This window comes from Rhea pennata, chromosome 5, assembly GCF_028389875.1.
Source record: "Rhea pennata isolate bPtePen1 chromosome 5, bPtePen1.pri, whole genome shotgun sequence".
Taxonomy (NCBI): Eukaryota; Metazoa; Chordata; class Aves; order Rheiformes; family Rheidae; genus Rhea; species Rhea pennata.
In genome coordinates, this window is record NC_084667.1 from 5,146,548 (window position 1) to 5,169,048 (window position 22,501).

Below are 22,501 nucleotides of genomic sequence, written 5' to 3' on the forward strand. Positions count from 1 at the left end.
GGCTTTCAGTGAAGACCTTTTGTTACCTAGTCTTCTATCTGGGTCTATTAAAATGCAATGCAGTCAAGAAATATGCCTAAGGCTCATGTAGTCCATCATCCAATAAACTGAATTACCTCACAGTCCAACATTATCCAGTAATAAAAGAATGATCCAGATATATTTATAAAAAAAATCATCAAGAATATATGCAGAGAGGGTTGGGGGTTTTTTTGTTTCTTGTTTTTTTTATTTTTTTTTTTGTTTGTTTGTTTGTTTTGTTTTGTTTTTAGTGATGAACACACCAACATACTGCAGTTTTGAGTTTGCTACTTCAAACTTTGCAAACCTTATTTATGGTTAGGCTGGTAATTAAACCAGCAAATAAAAAGCTAAACCAAAATTTACAGGAATTAAGAATATTGCAAATGTCATCTTTTAAGCAGGGTTTATGCCTTGGCATCCTTATCATTGTTCTGCTTGGCTAGGGAGGATGGTTTTTATTCTTGATGTTAAAATGGAAGACATGCAAAAGCTGTACTTTATCTCTTCTTGTTCAGTGATCTTATAAACCAGCAGTTAAACACCAGCTATCATCTTTTGCATACTTTAATCCATTTGGATATGGTCAAATAATGACCTGAAAATTAATGAAATCATATTTTATACTCTGGGAAACTAACTTTTAAAAAGTTCTTAGAAATCAAATATGGAGTCCATATGAAGTAGCAGGCCTCCTCTTCCACTTCTTTATTGTTAAGTTTTAGACAGAAACATTTCAAGCAGGAGGTACTGGCAGTCGTCTTACTATTTCCATAGCTATCCTTAGATAGGCTTTAGCCTGTAAAAAAAAAGAAAGATATATTTAGCACCTTTCATCTTCTACATGAAGGAGTATTTTAAACCTTGTTAGCTATATGATCTTTCAGACTCATTCAAATAAAAGGAAAAATGTTACAATAAACTGGTTCTACTTTGCTAGTTTTGTGTTCAGAAAAATACTATGGTAATACATAAAATAACTACAAGCATTACTTAAAACATCAAGGGGAAAAATAAAATCTATCATTCACTATTATTTTTAGAATTCTGATCTCTACTTGACTGAACAATCTCCCTTAAACAGCAAATAATCAATATTCTTCTGGGAAAAGGAAGCTGTACGTATTACTGCAGTACTATTGGTTATAAACTTCTCTCACCCTGTAATTTGAGATGCACTGTGCACGGAATTAAGACAGAATCAGAGAAAACAACTACATTCCAAAAAATCCAAGTGAATTAACTCATTATGGACTAGGCTACGCTACAGAATTCTCTATACAGGCATTAAAACTAGAAGTATTTTGGAAAAGAACCTCTTCCAAGAGACTGAAGGCTGCATTAGAAAGACCAAATTCCACAACACTAGAATCCATGTGGGAAAAACACCTTGTCACACCAGCCTGTGGCATTTGGTAGTTTAGTACGCTGTAAGCTGGATGGTATGAGAACACCGAGCTATAAGACTATCAGGGGTGGCCCAATTAAAGGGAATTTCTCTTAATTTCTTTAAAAGCAGCAGAGCCACGACCATTAAGTCTGCCATCAAGAATTCATAGATTTAAAATCAAGAGACACATACAAAAACACTGCCTAGGCTCCAGTACAAACTATAAAATTAAATCCAGGAATTCCTCTATCAAGCTCAACAAATTGTAGCTGAAATTGAACACTTTTACAAAGGTCGCCAATCTTGATATAAAGATTTTGAAGCAACAGAGTACCTACTCCATCTCTTGGATGTTGTTCCAGAGACTGGTTATTTCTATTGTTAAAAGCATACACGTTATCTACAATTTGAATTTGTCGCACTTGCAATTTCCAGCCTGTGCATCATGTTCTGTGTTCGTCTAGTACCATAAAAAATCCCTCTGCTATTCAGCTTTCTTCTGCTCTGTTAGATAGTAACCAAGATTTTTCTTTGTCTTCTAAAATGAGCCCGCGCTTGGAGCCCACGGTGACAACCTTCCCTATTTTACTGGAGTTAGTCTTTAATACAACCAGGTGACAAATATACAAGGATGAAGCTTAAGAGGCAGGAAGCCGGGAGAAGGGCCAGTGCATCACTCAGGCTAGCAGCAGTCCTCATCAGCAGCAGGACACACTCGGGTCTGAACACCAGGGGCCAAGCACCCCTAACACGCTTTCTAGCGCTTGCTCCTCACACTTCGGGGTTTTTTTCTGTCTCAGCATTCGCATAATCTTAAAACTAAAACCAAATAATTTTCCAAGTGCATAAGGAATGCAGACACCATTTCTTCATAGATAACAGAACGTGGCAAATGTATTAGGACCACAGCTGACTAACCAAAGGGCTTAATCCTGAAATGATACGGATCTGTAAGGTACTTACGCAAGCAGCTGTATCAAAATCAATTGAGTGATCCATTTAAGTTACCAAATGATTAAGTCTGATCAGCCTCAAATCCTGCAGCGGTATACTGACAAAGCTAAGACTTGTTTAAAATACGAACTGTAAGATATTCTGGCATATTATGGCCACACATATGGCCAACAGTATTTCCGACTCTACAGTTCAGTTTGGGGGCAGTTTTTCTTCTCTTGCGATCAACTCAGAACGTTCACACTGTCCACTAAAGAGGACCAAAATATAGTTCTACTAATACGATAATCATGGTCAAAATGCCTTCAGAAAACTAGCACCATTCATACGTATTTCCTCCACATGCTTATTCTATAATGATCTATTATCTAGGACTCACAGAAACTACTTGTCAGGGGCTTCTTTAAAATCGTTAATCTGTGTATCAACTTGGGCATTTATAAAGCAGTGCTAAATCAAGGCAACAAACAGACAACTGAAGATTCTTTACAAGGGCCTCTGAAAAATTAAATTCTGCTCAGTCTTTTGCACCATGGATAAGCTGACTCTTTTTCAAGAATTACTTGTTGTCCTATTCATTCCATTATTCAATTTTTAAGCAGCAGCAATTAAGAAAAAGGTAGATACCATTTTCTTCATTTACTTTGGGAATCTTACAGATGCTTACTGCAAGAAGCAGTATCACTTCTGAGCACAAAAAAAATGTCTATATATAGATCAGATTAATTCACTCCAGAAGAAGAAAAGGAAGCATAATTATTCCCAAGAGAGGTGTGCTATTAGGATCTGCAGGACCTCATAAAGACTGTGCGTATGTTACAAGCAACCCAGGAAAGCAGATCGGAGAGCTGAAGAAGTCAAACACTGAAAATAGAACGAACAAACCCAGGAGGGCTTGGACATACCTTAGAGGCATTCCCATTGCTCCTTAGAAACTTGATCGCTGGGCTCAGAACAGAAAACAAGGTGATGTGAAAAGCCCAGGATAGGTATTATTCAGTGAAGAATAGGTATTACAGCAAAGAAAACACTGTGGCTATAACTAGGGCGGGTGAAAAGCTTTGATCATTCTCAAATGACTTGGTATTTAACTCTGCTACATTCATTAAATTCCCCTTTCCTTCAATTTCTGTGGTAATTAAGTCATCCTGATCTATCAGGCCAAGTCTATCATAGGCTATTGCCTGTGATATTATTTTACTCTATCAAGTGCCATGCTTTTTAACAGAAGACTGATTTAGGATAGTTTAGTAATAAAATAATAACCAAAAGCAATCACTGTAATTCAAACGTCTGGCTCCTAAAATAAAGCAAAGAAACACTGGGTACCACATATGCAGCATTTTATTTTGCATTTTATGAGATGACATCCCCTAAGCCAAAGTTGCATAAAATTTAGTTATGCAGTGGTTACTGAGTCTAATTTTGAAATTTATTATTGGGCACAATAAAAACTATTAAGGGGCAGGTTTAGCTCAGTTGGGTAGAGCATGGTGCTGCTAATGCCGAGGTCACGGGTTCAATCCCCGTATGGGGCTATGCTGAGGGTTGGAATAGATGATCTCCAGAGGTCCCTTCCAACCTTACCATTCTATGAACATCTATTACACACACTATTTTCTCCTCAGTCACACAGTGAGCAAGCTAGCTCTGTACCTTCACCCATATTCCTGTATTTCCTCTCTATAGTCTTACAGTAATGGAATATTAGCTGCATTAGCACAGGACATTAGTCAGAGTTGAGTTTATTCAGCCAGATTTAAGATGTCAGAACTTGAGACCCTCCCCCTCTCCTTTTTAATAAATATTCACCAAAGCTTAGGGAAGTAGTAGTATCATACCCATAACAGCTAATACATGGTTTTTTGTTTGTTTGTTTTGTTTTGTTTTTAATTTGCACCAAGACCACAGGCAATATCAGTATTTTTTGTAACAAATCTTTCCTGCTTCACAAGGAAAGCAGGTTCACGCCAATCAGTAACTTGACATGACAATGCAAATTTCTGACAGGGGAGAATGACAGATTTTCACGTACCTTCAGTGTATCTGCAACTACTGCCTTCCCTGCACACAGATGCATTAACCCTCTCCCTGGTAACCATATACATAAGAATGAGTACAGCCTCATTCCTCCCCCCATTCCCGTATGTATCAGTGGTTTTGGGACTAGATAAAAGACAATGTTTTTTTTTTTTTCATTTAGAAGAAAGGTAACAATTTTCCTTATTGAAGCATGACCGTTATAACTTAGCGCTAGTAGAAGAGACAGCATCTTCGCCTGCTCCCACTGTCATCACCTGTTTCAAAGCCAGCAGTAGCGCAGAAGCGCAGGAACAGAACGCTTCCAGGTCAGCGCTTTAACACAGCCCAGGACGGGGCACCCCGGGGAACCACCGAACCTAATGACCGCCTACAGTGCCTTTAACATCTACAACACATATGAAAGAAATGCTATGGTATTACACGCATCTTTATTTGGCAGACATATACTGGAAATCTCAGCCACTTACATAACATTAGCACTTCCAAAAAAATAAGAATAATGACACTAACTTAGAAAAGATTGCACCTTAAAATGGGGCAAAATTATTGTTCTGGACTCAATTATGATGGAATAAATGGCTATGGAGCAGTGATTGTAACATTAAATACAAAAGGGACAGTCCCAACTTTAAATACTTTGTACTCTAAAAGGTGTAATTGGATAAATTATGAGAAAATTTAAAAAAGCAACTAGAAGAAAAAAAGGTAAGAACTGAGAGTAAACTCTGGTGTTTTACTTTATGAAATACAGAACCAAAAGCTTTGATTCCGCAACAAAGCTCAACTTTCACACAAAGCTTATCCTTGGTTAGTGATAAAGGGAAAAAAAAACAAAAACACATGGAAGATGGTAAGAAAGAGAAATGACAGAAAAATTTCTGGGTAGAAAATGAACATGAAAAGCCAAAGATATCAGCCAAACCAAAGGCTAACAGATTTGAGAACAATAGAAGAAAAAATTTAAAAAATCTGCCAAGAATAAACAGATGCTTCCAGTGTTGCAGACATCAGTACAGCTTTAACGGTTCAGACCAAAGGTCTGGCCAACTGTGGTAATGACAGAAGCGTAGCAAAGATTGTCAGACGAGTACAAGCAAATGATACTTCCCCAGAAAACTTCGCAAGCTTCCAACAACTTGGGAATTCAGGACATCCTGAGCAATCCTGAAGTAGTATGTTTGTGTTTAACAGCCATTAAATGGACTTTTCTTCCAGGAATTTCTCTTAACATGCACTGAACTCCCAACTTTGGCACTACAGAGTATTAAGCTGACCTTTTCATAGAACTAACTATAAAAATTTCAAGATGCTTTTCCTGCTAATTGAAAGCTTGTCATTGCTTATATAAAGCTAAAATGTTATTATTCCACATGCATCACTCCATAGCAAGAGCTATATAACTTGTTACAAGAATGAACTTCAGATTTGTCCTATGCATCCAACTGTGGTGTAACTGGGTATCATGGCTGTGCCTGCACGCAATGCTCAGTATGTTTCCTTATTAAGGTGGTCCAGGAACTACCATTTGCACAGGTGAGATAACGGACCAATCTAAGACAACAATCCATCACCTTATTTCAAGTTGATGTGAAGTCCTAGTCACCTTTTAGTTAAGTATTTGACTAACTGGTACAGGAGTTCTGCAGGTGGGAATTTCAAACTCTCTTGAAGAGTTCCCCAGGCAGGTCCCAGGTCCCACTTTGCACAGACTAATTTGTGTTTTAATGAGTTAATCAACATCCTGGGTGGAGAATCTGGCCTTTCTAGAGACTTCCCAGGTGGTTCCTGCTCCAGAATTGACCAAATTATGCACAGATAATTGTAAATCATCAGTAGAAAACTTTCCTGCAGATGCAGAAATGGTAATATAGGACAGTCTTTTTGTACATAGGTGTATTTTTGCACACAGTTTAAGATAATCAGTACCAATGGATCACACATAAGCTGCAGTGGTCATGCAGGACCACAGATCAGCTACACTACAAGAACTGAGCGGAAGAGTGGTTCAGGTAGTCCCATTTGATCCAGCTGAAGACCCAATGGGGTCTTGCATTGGTAGGAGTACTTGCAACAGGACTGCCATCGCCATCCGTGACATAACCAGCTATCCTGTTTGAGACATTTGATTCCCCATGTAAATGCTATCCTATGTCAAGGTCCAAAATAAATTAATTATTTTTTAATAAACATGTTGTCTGTGAGTGTCTGTGCAACAGTTTCAGGTACATGTAATCCTGAATTTCATTTCCAACATTGTTGCTCTGTCAGTAACAGGAGATTCACCAAAATAAGGAAGAAAAAGGTATATGAGATCTAAAGATAGACTTTCTAATTAGCAGAATCATGTAAACCGTAGTCTCCAGAAGTTTGCAGAGACTTGTAACTCACTGATGTTTTCATTTTTATTAAGCTTGGAGCACTGAGGACATTAAGGAAGATTGGAAGACTGCTAAGATTGTGTAATATGAACAAAAATCAAAGCAGGATGACTTAAGTAACTGATTCCAGTCCTGGCCAAAAAGGCATGAAGCTGCCAGAGGATTTATTTATTAATTAAATTTTAATTAATGAAAATACAAGAACAGATTAAAACTCCAATCAGCATGATGTTGCAGGAAGCTTATCCTGTTAAACAATCCCAATTTCACTCTTAGAAATTTGGCTGCTAGAGGTAACTGCATAGATGTAAAAAGATAGCTTTTGAAAAGCATTTTGTTTTGTACTGAAAAATTTTTGATAATTGAATGATACAATATCAACAACTACAAATGCACTGGGAATTTGTTAAGTGACAGACTCCAAGAAGCAGGCAATGGGAAATCTGAAGTAAATAATATCACTTCTAGTAAGCCTTTGCAACAATTTGTACTATGCCCAGACCTGCCAACTTGTCAAATTTTCCTCAGCAAACTGGAAATAAAAATAAAAATCTCTACTGCTAATACTTGCAGATGACAAAGAATGGCATACTTTAAATAATGATGAGGAAAAGATAATAGAAGGAACAATTAATATTGCAAGTTAAACTGGGCCTAGATTTTAGTACAGGCTGGCCCTCAAAAAGCAGAAGCACTATCCCATGATAGTGGGAATGAAGTTATTTTAAACAGAAGCCAAACGCCTTAGCGGACAAGTAGCTCAACACATGATCCAATAAGGCTGTACTTCAAAGTATACTTGGTTCAAAAGGCAGGGGACTAGTAAGGAGGCGAAGGAAGCAAATGTATCCACGTTTACTGTATAAATACAGAAATAACACGTTCAGATTCTCTGAAAAAAAGAGGAAGACTATCACCGTTGTAAGCCCTGCCCTGGCTGCCAACTCTGAATTCTGCATCCAGTTCTGACATACATATTTTAAAGGCATTTTGAAAAACTGTGTGTAAAAGAAACAAACGTACAAATGAAAGCTAAGGAAAATGTCCAAGAGTAATAGGTTTAAAAGATTTCAATCTGTTTAGCTTCTCAAAAAGAACATTAAAAGGTGACTTGATTATAGTGTATTAGTACCTTCACAGGAAGAAAATACAAGGCAATATAGACCTCTTATCTAGTGGTGAGAGACATAACAGGAACCTATGGCTCAAAGCTGAATCTGGAAAAATTCAAAATGGAAATGAGAGACTTAAAATTATTAAAGCAGTCACAGGGATCAGCCACTCTGCTCGGTTCCCAGAAAGAAGCAATGGATTCTGCATCTCTTAATGCCCTCAATGTGAGATTAGATATTTTATTTTTCTAACAAAACAAAAATTATATTATTCAGAGAAGTTAATAATTCAATATAGAACTGAGTGTCATGCTGTTCATAAGAGGTCAGAATTGTAACTGTATGGTTTCTTCTGGTATTAAGGACTCTGCCATTAGGAATATACGCAACACGTGTAAGAGACAACGTCATTCCTCTCCCTCTCTCACTTCCCAGATAGGAAAATTAGGGTGGATATTTATTACTAAGTCTTTCATACTATTCTCAGTCTTTTTCACCTTCTGTCATTAACAGAGCCAGCCCTCTAGCTCAAGCTCTCTGCAAGCCGCACTTGTCGCTAAAAACCATCCACTAAATCAAGCAGGCACGCACTAGCCTTGCCTGGGAACAGCGGGCTCATTTTGTCACTGCGCACTCAAAGACAGTGGCCAAAGCCTGGACACCTGCGGACTGACCCTATCTTTACCCTCCTCGCTACAAGCTTTCGCTACAGTACTACTTCATTTTTGTGGACTGTACCAGAATTTGGCCCAAAACTATCACTATGTCGCTAAACAACAAATGCTTTATAAAACTATTCAAAGACTATTTTAGCAACACTCTGTTCTTCTCCACTGGGGTAGATAAAATTTTTATTACATGCTTTGACTGACTTCAGTTGCCTATAGAGTGATTAAAATGAAATCTTTTTTCTCACTGAGAAATCCAAAGCTAGTAAAACAGAGAAAATATACATCAACATACATGAGAGGTCTAAATGGGACCTCAGAAACTATCAATACTCCCCTCAGTGCATAAACCCTACTCTACATATATTGAACTTTTTCTCCTACTCATGATTTTTTTTTCATGTGCCATCTGTAGACTCAGAATACAGCTGGGTTCAGCTGTTTATTCTATCATTACTAAGCAACAGAAGATGGATTGCAACCAAAAATGGGGAGAGTTTTTTATTTCCTTTTTGGGTGGAAAGCCAAAGGAGAAAGAGAGTAAAGGATTTTCAGTTCTTAATCACACACAACCATTTTCATATTAATATGATACAAGTGAGCTTTAGAGATCATAGTTTTTCCCTTTGTGGTTTGGAAGCTCCACTAGGAATAGTTTATAGGCTGGCTCTCTGAAAGCAAGTCTTTTCCTTCACGAATGGACAGCTTTGTATCTAACAGTAACATATCAGCTACTTGAAAGCCAAACATCCTCCCTGCTTTGTGAGGCTGAGGCAGAAGAGATGCACAGACAGGGACAGAAGACCCTAAGAAGTGGTCAGATCTGTTCATTAGTACTGCTGCCCCGTTGGGGTTTGAGCGGCACCGGGGAGGGCAGAGGCTAGAGATGAAACGTGGTGTTAACGGAGACACAAAAGAGCTGGAAAACGGCCACGAGAGGCCATTCACCTCTCCAACTGGTTTAAACACTGCCAAAAAAGACAGTCGAAAACAAAGCTGCTCATTGCAGCATTCCTCCAGTCACAAACCTCCCTAGGACAGACAGGACTAATGACAGCACACAGCCCAGGCAGGGGATGGAGGGGACTCATTCGGAAAAGGACTGAAAACTCCTACTTAGTCTAACTGATCAAAACATCCCGAGTCATTATTTTATGTCATGGAATAATAGACATAGGGTGCACTTAAACTGCAAGGCAAACTTTTTATTGACTCATCTAATTAACCCCTATGATACGCTGGTGAAATGTGAGCCTTTCAAACCAGTTAGGGCATTTCACTCTCCCCCACAAGTTCTACCCATGAGGTATGTACTCATCACTCCTAAGACGACTAAAAAAGACAACCCTACAGGTCAGAGCTGACTGTGCCCTGTTCCAACAGACTAGCTCGATTATGGCATGTTAGTTTGCCTCACGGTTTATTTGCATTAAAGTGCAGCTCTTGGACCACAAACCACTCACTACAGGGCTTCCAGTGTCTACTATAAGGGCCACAGAACTACAGAATACAATTCACCCTTCAACAAATGCAAAACAGGTGGGAGCTACTATCACATCCACCTTCTCTCAAACCACTGCATACGAACAGCCTCACACTGGCCACTCAGAAAAAACACGTTGATCTTGTCACTTGTGGGCCAAGCACATCACAGAGCAATTGTAAATCCAGGCACTGACATGGTTTCCAACTTCTCTTTGTGATAGAAGAGACTGTTACAATAATTTATTCAGCCCAGGAATTCAAGGGAGAATCCTTGCAAGTCCCAGTTGTTGAAAATCAAACGATGCTGCCATACCTATCAGGAAGGATGAGGTATTCATATCTGTTCAGGTGAGCTGTTGGGGGACCTATACTCCATTCACTGCTAGTCTCCTAGGGCAAGGGCAACAGCCAAGGACAACTATTAACTACTTAGATAGTGACTATTACCAGCACAAATACCAGACTTGGCTCTACTATCTGCATAATAATAACGATACATGATAGTTTGTTTTATTAACATGCTCTTTGCTGAACCACAGTCCATCTTCCAGTCCTATCAGATTTTAAATAGCTTCAATTTTCAAGGAAATTACTTGTTGCTTTGACATAACTGCAATCTTCAGTGCATGCCTGAAGCTGCCCTGGTGTCTGTGGTTTACCATGGCCAATTCTGAAGGCACTGAAAGCATGATGACAAACACAGCCTTAAAAGAGCTTCCACTTCAGATAAAAGCTTCATGTGACCCAGAAAAATTCTTGATTGCGGCAAAAGCCTCACAGTCTTTCCCCCTCTATCTTCCTCTAGGTAGTTCTACCATAAGATTCTTCTTTGCATGAGCTGGCAACTCCTGTAAAGCTGCAATGAAATTTCAGCCCAAAAAGTGGGCTGAGTGAGAGATGATAAAAGCCAATTTGTAATGTAACAAACAAAATGTAGGAGGAAAGTAAGTAACCTGGATGCCTCCTGAATCTACTACCTCCTTAATGCTCATGGGACACAGAAATTTCCTGTTAATCCTATATATCAGCAGTTGCAAGAGCCAAGCCTTCAAATGAGAGAGCTGGGAAATACTGCTAGCCCCAAGATGCCATTATGTGCATCATGCGGGTGACATTACATACATGAAGAAAAGACATCCTGCCCAGAAAACGTGGTTAAAGAGAACAGTGCAGTATAAAGGCAATATAGTACCAACCTTCAAATAGACTACAGCTCAGCACTTTCTTCAAAGTGAAGGGTAAATGAGGGTCTGATGATGCATTTTACTATCTATACCTTGAATGAAGGACTCAAACCTACACATACCAAACATTATTGTGATCAAAGGAAGCCTTGATGGTAAGGCGTATCATAAACCATATCAAAGTCTTCTTCAGAGTTCAGTATTATTTGCTTTTTAAAGACACCACCATCCAGAGAGACCACTGTTAAACAGAATTGTTGATGACAGTAAAACAACAGCAAACATTATTTTCAACCTCTACTTCAATTTTCTCCAACTATTTCTTCCCAAACTTTAAAATGCTGTACATTCTTACCCTACTCATATACCATCATTTATGAAGTTCTACAAAAAAGTCCTCCTGAACATAAATTCCATCTGTTTGGGTAACACCACAATAAAGCCTGTAGTATTTCTATATGTAACTGGAAAGGGATTTTTAACCAGATTGACTTTCCTCTATTCTGTCAGACTGCTGATGTCCCTGCTTTCCACCTCACTCGGCTTTCTCCTTCACCAATATACAAATATATGAAAATTGCAAGAGTGCTGAAAACACTTCACCATATTAAATTTGAACAATACCACGAACATCCTCCAAGAGGTATGTAGTTTCTGTACCACACATTGGTCTTTATGATAATCTGGATAGGCTGACATTAAGCATGTTTTCCGGCCACAAGTCCTGGTTTCCTTGCTCCAGGACAAGTTTGGCTCCTCTCCTACCCAAGTCTTAAATTCCTCACCATGCTGTAAGTAAGCTTGTACAGATCTACAACAGGCTGTGATTTGGGTTTCTAATACCCCAGCTATGTTTGCTCTCTTTCATCTTCTACTTTCCCAATATCCTCCACATAATTTTTATGGAACAAAGTGAACTCAAAGTACTTTTTCCTTAACAAATTCCAAATGTTTTCCCTAACAGTTTGTGGCAAGAAAACACTACAGAAGAACCAAGTGTCCATTACATAATGTTTCCTAGCATTTTTTTCCCCAAAACATCCATCTTCCCTGCACTTTCTACCATGAGGGTTGACTACCTCTTTAGTAACTGAGAAAGTGGAAGAAGGTGAAATCTAAACTCCATTCTCTCCCAAATTCTCTGCTGTCTTTAATACACTATCCCTGTAAACCCTAGAGGTGTAATATCTCCTCATCTGTCCCCTACAATTTTAATTACCTCATTCCCTAGCTGAGGAGATGACAGACTTCATCTACTACTTGCCTCAGCTTCTCACATGTCTCCTTCCTGATAGGACTATTCCAACAGCAAGATGCCCGCACTTCTAGAAAGGTGAATGCTTATACTTATAGTAAACGTATCTGGCACCTCCTTAAGTTGCTTCTTTGATTTTGGAATAGATGGAAGTTTGGTGTTTGAAAGTCACAGCTAGTATGTCTCTTCTAGCAAGATATTAGTTTTTAACCAGAAAGTCCTCACAACACCAACTGTCCTGTCCTGTACTTCTTGAGTTTTCTGCTGATACATAAACAGTCCTTCTTGGGAACCACTTCTTCCTTCCTTCCCAGTGTGGATGGAGAGTTCATTGGGCATTTAAGCAATTCACTTGGTGGAAGAAAACCTTCACTGGAATTATGTCTTTTGTCTCTTATGGTGTTTCTGGCCCTCTTATTTACAAGTTTCAGGTCACCTCTTTCAAATCCCTGTTCCTTCTGATGATCCCTAAGAGGTTGCCCTATATCTAAGCACTATCAGTTCCACCAGGTTTCAGTAATTCCTCTTCTGTTTTCCCTATTCCACTTTTACCAGTTTAGCAGAGTGTTCCTGATCTTGTTCTAACAGCCTTTGCTGTCTCGAAATCCACCTCCACAGCTTCAGGAAGGAGGGAAGTGCTGTGTATCTCAGTTCCCAAAACTCTTCAGTTATCTCCAGGAGGGTTTGGTTAGTCCCCACTGTTGATTAAACTAAGAAATGATTAGCTCCTTGTGGAGGATCCCAGTTGCTGCCATCTGTCCACTATCTCTCTATTAGACTAGCCCCTGCCATTTACGCTAGTATGTGAGTACAATATTCCATTTCTACAGCACTGGTAAGTACAAAAAAGTTTTGTCAATTGTGTCAATTGAGTGCTAAAATACAAAACAAACAAAAAAATCAAGCAACTAAGTTGACAGATACGTTAATGTAGACAATGTTATACCAACAGCAAAATCATTTTACCAGTATTGTTTATTTCTCCTTGGGTACTGCCTTAAGCTTTACCAGAAAAACCTTCCAGTCATTAAACCTTTACCTCCTATACAGACAACCCTTTCCAAAAGTAAAGGAGTTCTGTATTCTGTACCTCCATACATGTTCAGTGCTGCTACTTGTTCTTCCTAGTGGAAGAACCTTCTGAATAGACATATGCATAACTCCACAAGTAATCTTCTTTCCTTACTACAAGGGTTGTTTTGGTTGCCAGTCATTTCCTCACCACTTGTGAAAAGGCAGCTTCCCTTTTCAACCAACTACACCTAAGCCAATTAAACTAAGCATATGTCTAGACAAAGATAAACTGTGCTTTAAAATAAAGAATTCAGATAATGTAACTTTCCTCACACATTCTAGTGTAGACAGAGAACTGTACTTTTTACATATCAGCAAGGCAAGATGAACCCTGTAGCAGGTGTTTAAGCAAAAAAAAAAGGTATTAGCTAACTTATTTTAAAAATGCATTTTAGCTTAGCCTTCACAGAGCTTAAAAGGTGCAACAACACGCTGGGTTTCTGAGAAGTCAATCACCATCCTTATTCTACAATGTCTGAATCAGCTAGGTATTATTTCAGTTCTGTGACTCTGTATTTCATTTGTTAAATGTGTTCTAAAAAAGACAGCAGATTTGTGTATAAAAAAAATCTATAAATTTAAAGGACAAAAGTAGAGATAGTTTCAGAAGCTCAGTGCACATTGTTCTCTATCTGAAAAACTATGATTGTTTGTGCATGAATAGCCACAATTTTAGTTTATTTGAGAAACATGCTGATGGATGTCATGCATTAAAGATTGCAATCTCACCCTATATGACCTCTCCCACCATCAGTTATGTGCTAAGAATTTATTTCTTTCTTTTACAAAATAAGAAAACAATCACTGTCTTTAAAAATTTCTCTTCATATTTAACTTAATTACCATAAATGGTGCTAATACCCCTCCTTTCATTACTGAGAACACAGTCCAAGAAAAAACAGATGGCAGCACTACAGAGTCTGTTAATTTTCAGAACATTATCCTACATGTTTGTATTATTAGACTGAGAGTCCTGCAGGCTACAGACTCTTGATTAATACAGATTTCAGATATTGCGAGTAGAGAAAGCCTTCCATCTTCGTCTGCCTGGCTGTTTTGCCTCAGCTTTGACCTGAGCTACACATCTATTCAAACCTTAGCACTTACTCAACTTCCCAGAGAGAACCTACAGTATCAGTTATAACGATGCTTTTTCATGATGATCTAAACTCAAGATCACTACGTTGTTGCACAGAGGCAAAGCACAGGCCTTGTCTAAGACTAGCAAATATACTGTATTCGATCGGGAAACCGTATCTGCTTTTCTCTCAAAGCCAAATGAAATACTAAAGTTGGAAAGACAGATGCTATTCTTCCAGAATCCTGATCAGTATGTTAGTAACACTGGATTCCCTTTTTTTTTTTTTTTTCTCTCTAAGACTAGAAAGGAAAAAACACCATGCGCCTAGCAACGATGATACCAGGAAGGATACCTTATTTATACTTTCATACTTTCTACTTTATCTCTAACCGAGTCTACCATCTATATCACTATTAATGACTTTTTTTAATAGTAGTATCTAAGCACCAGTCAAGAATGAGGCTCCACCATTCTACATAGTTTACACATACAATGTGACAGACAACTCTGTGCCCTACAGAGTTTGGCAGACAAATTCTAGCAGTGGGGCAAGTTAAAAAAAAAATTGTCAGCAAAGTCTTATTCTGTTAGTACTAATGGCAACATTTTACATGCACAACTGCTTTTCTCTAGAGACACGTATATTTGACTCCTACCACCTCAACAACTCATATTTCCCTTTGGCAATAAAATGTTATGGTAGATGTACAGAAAAACCCATTTCCTCCTGTGTGCACATTCCTCCACTTCCTGCTGCAAACAATCCAGGTACTGACAATACGCAGGTTCTCGTTATCATCTTTTGATAGGTCCCTTTGACAGTTTCCAGGCTCAACTACCGAAGGCTCAACAGACAGCTTTAGAGGACCTACATTAGCTATAATGTCTCATGTGGCTTGACACTGACCTCCTTCTTGGGAAGCCTGAACCTGGATCAAGGCCTTGTTATTCTGAATCATATTCAGATCAAATAAAAACAAAAATACATGCACACAAGGAGAATGGATGACCAGCATTCCAAAACTAAGGACCACAGTTACTTAGTGACACAACACTCTTTCACAGAACATTATTTCCATAAGTTACATTCAGATAGACATTTCTGTTCAAACTACAGTGATGAGAGCCACCCTCCACTCTATTTATTTATTTAAGTGCACTGCTCCAAACTTACAGCATCACTTTGAGGCTGTGAGATCACAACAGGCTGTCCTGAATCACACGTCTCCCTTATGTTAATATGGAGTGGAATGTCTCCTGTAACGAGAAAAAAAAAACAAAAAAAAAACAAAACAAAAAAACAAGCTAACTCTGAAGTGACTTGAAATCCATTTCAGGATATTCTTTGAATCATTTGATCTCAAAAAATTAGCATTTAAAATGAAAATTGGCTGCAGTACAGTTTCAGCACACTCATAATCATTAATGCTAAACTTGTATTGGATTTTTTAGAACAGGGAGTTTGTTTTTTTGCCTGCTGAATACAGGAAAAAAAACACAAGTTGAGATACAAACTGTGTTGAGTTCAGACAAAAAAACTGCTTTAGTGTTGGCCAAATACTCATCACTCAACTTACTGTTTAGCCTATCTCCTCATTGTATATTCTTTTCAATGTTGTTTTAGGATTTTAATCACCATGTAAAGATTCCTTTGTATACTTAATTTCCAAATAATAACGTTTGTTATTATTTTCGTTCGGCCTTGGATCCAATTAAAGGTAGATAACTATTCAGCTCCCAGTAGAAACCGTCTTTATATTGTGCTTTTATAATGAGCAGGGAACTGTCACAGAGAAATGTTCCAGAAGAATCAATTAGTACCCAGATTTTTTTTTCACTTCTGAAACATATTTTCTGAAATACTGTTTTTCAGCACTCAAAGTTCCCACTATTAGTTCATTGCAACACAGGTAATTAGCCGGTGAATTAACAATAACCTACTTTCTTTTAATGGAAGATGCAACCATATTCTACAGCATGGACAGATGTGGACAGAACAGACTGCATACACTTAGTTCAGTCTTGACTGACCCCAGAAGTTGCATCAGTTTAACTCATACATTATGACAACGGTTATTTAACCTAAAATCAATCCCAGTATAGATTATTGAAGTTCAATATAGTCAGAAAAAGACATATTAAAAAATAGCATAAAAATTGACATAACTTTGAAATAACATAGGTAGAAATAACAAAACTTTTCGGATCAAAAGAACATGGGAAAACAGATTAAAAGACAAGCAACAGCAGACAAACACTGTGGCTCCAAAGTTACTTAACTGACTCTGTGAAGAAACTCAACCACTTTGTAATCTATGACTATTACAGTCCATTTCTTTCAAATTAAATCAGCACTAGTAAGTCTTTTCAGTCCTAAATGAATTTCTTTTGGCATGAAAGTCCATTCATTTATTCATTAAAAAATGAATTTTAAGTAGGTCCTTTAAAATTTTCTTAAATGTTTTCAACTTAATTTTATCTTAAAATATTAACAGAAAAATCCTAACTCCAAATTTCCCAGAAGATAGCTCTTACCATTATTTTGTGCCAAGACTAATCTTTTTTCAAGGATGCTTTGCTAGTGAAAAGACACTTCTTCACTGTCAGCTGAATAACAGTCTCAGAAATTACAAAAAGAATAGCCCTTCTGCAAAATGGCAACCTTTCTCTTCTCTTCCTCAAACCTACAAAGATGTGCTGGCACTACAGGACCATACTAGAACTTGTACAGGCAGCAGCGGACTACTCTGTTTCTGCTCATCTAGCTTCTGCTCATCCAGTTTCAAAAAAAGAAGATAGCAAAATAGAAGTGTTTCAGAGACAGGGAGAGAAACAATCAGCAACACTAAAAAAAAATTTCTTACAAAATTTAGCACTCTTAGGGGGGAATCCAAGCAAAAAGACAAGACAATAAAATTATGAGATAATGGACTACAGTTAGGAGGTGTACTGGAGACTCCTACAGTCATAAACTGTCTTCCATCATAAACAAAACTAAGGGAGGAATTCAGGAATTCCACAAGTGGCAAATCGTGAGCAAATGTAGGAAGATTACATATTTCCCTTCATATTGTTAGCCTGCAGAACCTGTCAGATGGTATCATGGAAACTAAGACCTTGTCAAGATTCGTAACAGGACTAGGTGCTTAGCTGAACAAATAGAACAGCCACAGTTGTTGCAAAATGAAAGCAAAACAAATTTCAAACTCTTCTTTTAAAAATATGCAATAAACTCTCAAAGCTTTCAAATACAATTCAACAGCATTAGGATAAAACTTCCACCTAGAATAGATTAACGTATCTGTAAGCAGTAATGTTTCTCCATATGGTAGCACTGTGCAATAGTCACCCTTGGAAGTAGGCACACACTAATCTGATCAAGTACTGTAATTCTAAATTTAACCCTTCAGGCATTATTCTTAATCTTCAGGCTGTCAGAGAAAGGACAGATTACAGCAAACGTCACTCCATTTGTCCTCATACACCTCATTCCTTCGTGCTAGTCATGCAAATCTCTCAGACCGCCCCTCATTAGGCACCTTCACAGTCCCTTCTGTGCTCGGAAGGAACACTGGGGAACATTCATGGGGCCAACGGCACAGCCCATCGTTTGTGTCTGCACATCTCGCTGCAGGTTTGATTCAACTGCTTGGGGAGGATTCGCCTCCCTCCACACAACCCAGGGCTGTAGAAGCTCCCTTGGGCTCTGATCACATCTCATTATACATCCAGAAATCTAAAAGATAGCCCAGATGCCTGTCTTTAATTATGTGTTGCCTTGCTACATTAAATTTGTGTCAGACCTTGGTATTTTTATGTTGATCTTTCTAGGTGAGCTTCCTGGTTCTTTTTAATGAATTAGCTGTAGGAAATCATTGAGATAATTACAGTAATACATGGAAACACATCATTAGCACGTGCAATTATCCCATCTTCCAACTTAATTACACTGTGTTATGTTTTGTGATTTTTTTTTTTACTGATAGCACAAATTGAAACATGCCTTTTTAAAATAGCAAGAGATCAATGTATATTTTAGCTTATATGCATGCTACATTTTTTGAAATTGCCCATGATTAAATAAACATGAATAAATTTTCTTTTGAAACAAAGTATTTTGAAAAAAAATGCAATTCAGCATATTCTTTAAATCTGAACACTTAAATATAACCATTACTGTCTAGTAAGAATTAAAACTTGAGTAACTTGCATCTAATGGAAAGCAATTAAAATAATTTCCCCAAAACTACTTGCTTCCACACAGTAGTTAAGATTTCTTTCTATGGGCATAAAAACAGCTCCTTTAGACAAATTACTATGTTATTTCACATACATAATTAGCCATTTCTTTTACATTAAGTAAATGAGAAAACTTCCATTGACATTAACATACACTAAGTTTTACAGGATCAAATAGAATACTTAGTTATTTGCAAATATTACTGAGAGATAAGCAATAAAATGAATTTCAGGAAATACAGTACATAGATACCAAAACAATTCGTGTCCCAGATTATTTACAGTTCACAAGATATTTAAGAAGCAATTCAAAAATCTTCATATTCAGTCCACATTCCATGAACAAGTAATGAAGTTCGACCACCTAGGTTATTAGTTCTATTATATTTCAATGCTGTCTGAATATACAGTAATTTAGGACTGTGCAGTCCCACATTTCAGCTAAAGCTTTCCTCATACATAATGTAAAATTTTGCTTCAAAAGTAAAGCCACCTCCATATCCTTACCTAAAATATCCAATCCAAGGCTTTTTGCTAGATCTCTTACACCATCAGCTCCAAAAATGTGCGTCTCATGCTTACATTTAGGGCACTGGAAAACACTCATATTTTGGATAAGTCCTAAAACCTGTTAAATTAAAAGGAAGACTATGTTCAAACCTGGGATTCAAACAGCAGTATTCTCATTATTCGTACCCGACAATGAAGGAGAGATTACAAACAACGCATCGTCAAGAACACTCATTTAAAATGAGAAGTAACAGTTTCAGACCGTCTCACTATGATGTCCAACTTTCTGAACATCACTCTTAATTTCATTATCAGCTATTATTAGTCTCAGCTTCACCATCGTTTACACATCATTTCGAGTACTTCAAGCCTCAAAGGTTAATGAAGTTATCTGTAATCAAAAGTACCTCTTGCAGGGATCTAACCCTCCCTGCCTGCCTGCCTGCCCAGGGAAATGTATTTTGTTTTAGAGCTCTGAGCACTGAAAATGTTTGTGCTGTGTTTTACAGCTTTGTAGTCTGCAGTTTCAGGAATCACAAAATAAAAATCTACCATTACAAGAAATAATACAATCAGGCATACTTTTAAGATATTTTGTAAGTTATCCTGTAGGGAAGAGTCTTCAAAAAGACCCAGACTTGTTATTCTTTCAGAAGACCAGAGGGGCATTTTAAAGATCAAACAACAGAAACAAATATGTGAAACAACGTGGCAAAACCCATGGGATAAAAGTCTAATGTATGTGTATTAGGTGCCTTTTGTTGATGCCAGATGTTCAACATCATCCTTGCAAATTTTTTTCCTGAAAGTCTGCCGAATCAGGCACACAAATCTCTTCTTTCATGAAGTAAAATAATGCTAACATTAAAATTAATCTCATTTTATTCACTTGATAAACAGTGTTCATTGAGGCAGAGCAGAATTTCTCAAAAGTGACGGAAATAGCATGCAAATACTACAGGTTGAAAACTTCTACTGATTTACCAATCAACATATCCAAAAGAATATGCCAGTGTTCACTGCAACAATAACTACTGAATTATTTAATTACTTGTGTCTACCTTTTAGCAACAAAAATGAAAATACAGGCCTATCTAAAGAGTACAGAGGCAGCAGCGCAAGCAAGTAAGAGCAAGTTATTTACAATATCCTACTAAAAGGCTTTCCATAGTAGCAAAGTTAAAAATAATCAAAAGGTGGTTATCCTTTTTTTTTCTTTTTCCCCCTATACCAGTGTTATGTGCTTCACACTACCTTCCAAGAAGTCTTCCTTTACTTACAAGAAGTTCTCTGAAGGTTTACAGCAGGGCAAGGGGAGAAAATGAAGAAACTGGCACCCCAGCTTCCATCATGAGTTACCCGCATACATGGTGTTTCTGAGTGCTAATGTGTTACTTACGCTCAATTAACCTTCTGGTTAAGCACCAAATCATGCCAAAATCCAAACATACTGCTATTTTAGCTGAACAAGACAAACAGAGAATGAAAGCTCTCTGTCTTTACAGAAAGAGAAAATTCCCAAGAGATCCACTTAAGCCATCCGCTGCACTTGAAACAACCAACGGTGCTGAGGTCTGAATCAAATCCGACGGGAACGGGAACCATCAGGGTCGCAGTCCACAGCCGGCCGCCCACCTTCTGCACAGCTACAGGTCAGTCACTCGATATTTCAGTGCTTCAGGGAAAAGTCCGTAATAATATTTCTTTCTCCCTACCCTCTATCCTGCGACAAGCAAATTTTGGCTCTAATACGAAGGCATAATCTTGGCAGGGTACTCCAGCTGCCGCAGTAATACTAACAAGTAAATAGCCAAGTAAACAATTTTAGTACAGCTTAGAAAGAAATATACAGCTGTGTTTACATGAGCTGTTTTTTGAAACCTGTGAAAGCCACAACATACCCTTTGGACTCGAGGAAACTACCAGAAGGACTGCAGAGTTAATCCAAACTAAAACTCTTTTTTTATTTCAGCGATATGATTCATAACGTAGACCATACCCAACTGACCTCAGTATCAATAGGTGAAAATACGTTTTTTTTTTCTCTAAATATTCCAAGTTATTTGTGCTTTTTGGTGTCAACTTCCCAGCACAAGCCCCTGGAATCCATGGAAATCACAGCCGGATTCACAAGTACAGAGAGAGTTTCCTTGAGTAGAAGGATATGTTGTGGCTTTCACAGGTTTCAAAAATGTACGAGTGAGAATATCAGAGTTCCTGGTGACAGAAGTCAGTACAACATAGCAAAATCCTTCCGTACTAGGTGCAGTGCATTGCACACAGATGGCAAGTACTCTTCTTACAATGAATATGCCTTAAGATTTAAAATAAGACTTTAGCACTGCAATGTTGGTTCCAAAGCTGACTCCCACTGGCAGCTTTTCATCAACTCCTTCAGTCATTCTACTTTAATTTCAGTTCAGTAAAGGATATAAAATGTTAAAGCTGCAGCTTTATTGACACTACCTATGTGATCCGAGGGACCGGTAATTAATGACTGCAGGGGCAGGGGAAAGTGGTTTATGCATGTGTACGAGAGGGATTCCAGCTCACTAGGAGATAAGCAAGCCTACTCCAAGACCAGGAGTCAACAACCTATAGATCAACTACTTTAAAAAAGCATTTGTTAAGAGTTCACTTTTCAAAGACTTCGTTTAGTCAATTATATAGCCACAACACACAATTTTAGCGCAGTCCTACAGAGTCTACCTTTCTGAGCACCCAGATGATGTAAACTATTCCCAAGTTTGAAGCTGTTCATCACAAACCATCTAATTGAACTTTCCTTAGATCCTCAGATTTAGCTTATATTTAAAAATGTAATTCAACAGCAGGAGCTGCTTTAACACCAAAATAAATGACAAATCTGTATTCATATACATACAAGGTGAGGAAAAAAAGAAAGGAGCAGCAGCACCGAAGATTTAAAATCTGATGACTGGTTCAAGTGCACTCAAATTCAGCATTTGACAAGACTGATTTGCTGTGAGCTTTCATTTGATTAAGTTAAGATCTGAAAATTCTGATGAATCAAAATACAAGACGTATGTCATATTTAAAATCTCACTTATCATTAGTCAAATTAAAAGCAGCCAAACCTACTGCAG

The 22,501-nt window shown here is 37.8% G+C and overlaps 1 protein-coding gene across 1 annotated transcript in view; it reads right to left on the reverse strand.

Annotated features, from left to right (window-relative positions):
* Nucleotides 1-700: 700 nt before the first annotated feature.
* NUBPL (NUBP iron-sulfur cluster assembly factor, mitochondrial) overlaps nt 701-22,501 on the reverse strand; it is an 87,584-nt gene continuing 65,783 nt past the window's right edge. Inside the window, exons 9-11 of the mRNA XM_062576194.1 lie at nt 19,392-19,512; nt 15,820-15,902; nt 701-820 (exon numbers count right to left, since the gene is read on the reverse strand). Of these exons, the coding sequence (XP_062432178.1) occupies nt 758-820; nt 15,820-15,902; nt 19,392-19,512 (267 nt within the window). The 3' untranslated portion in view covers nt 701-757. The remainder of the gene's footprint in view (nt 821-15,819; nt 15,903-19,391; nt 19,513-22,501) is intronic.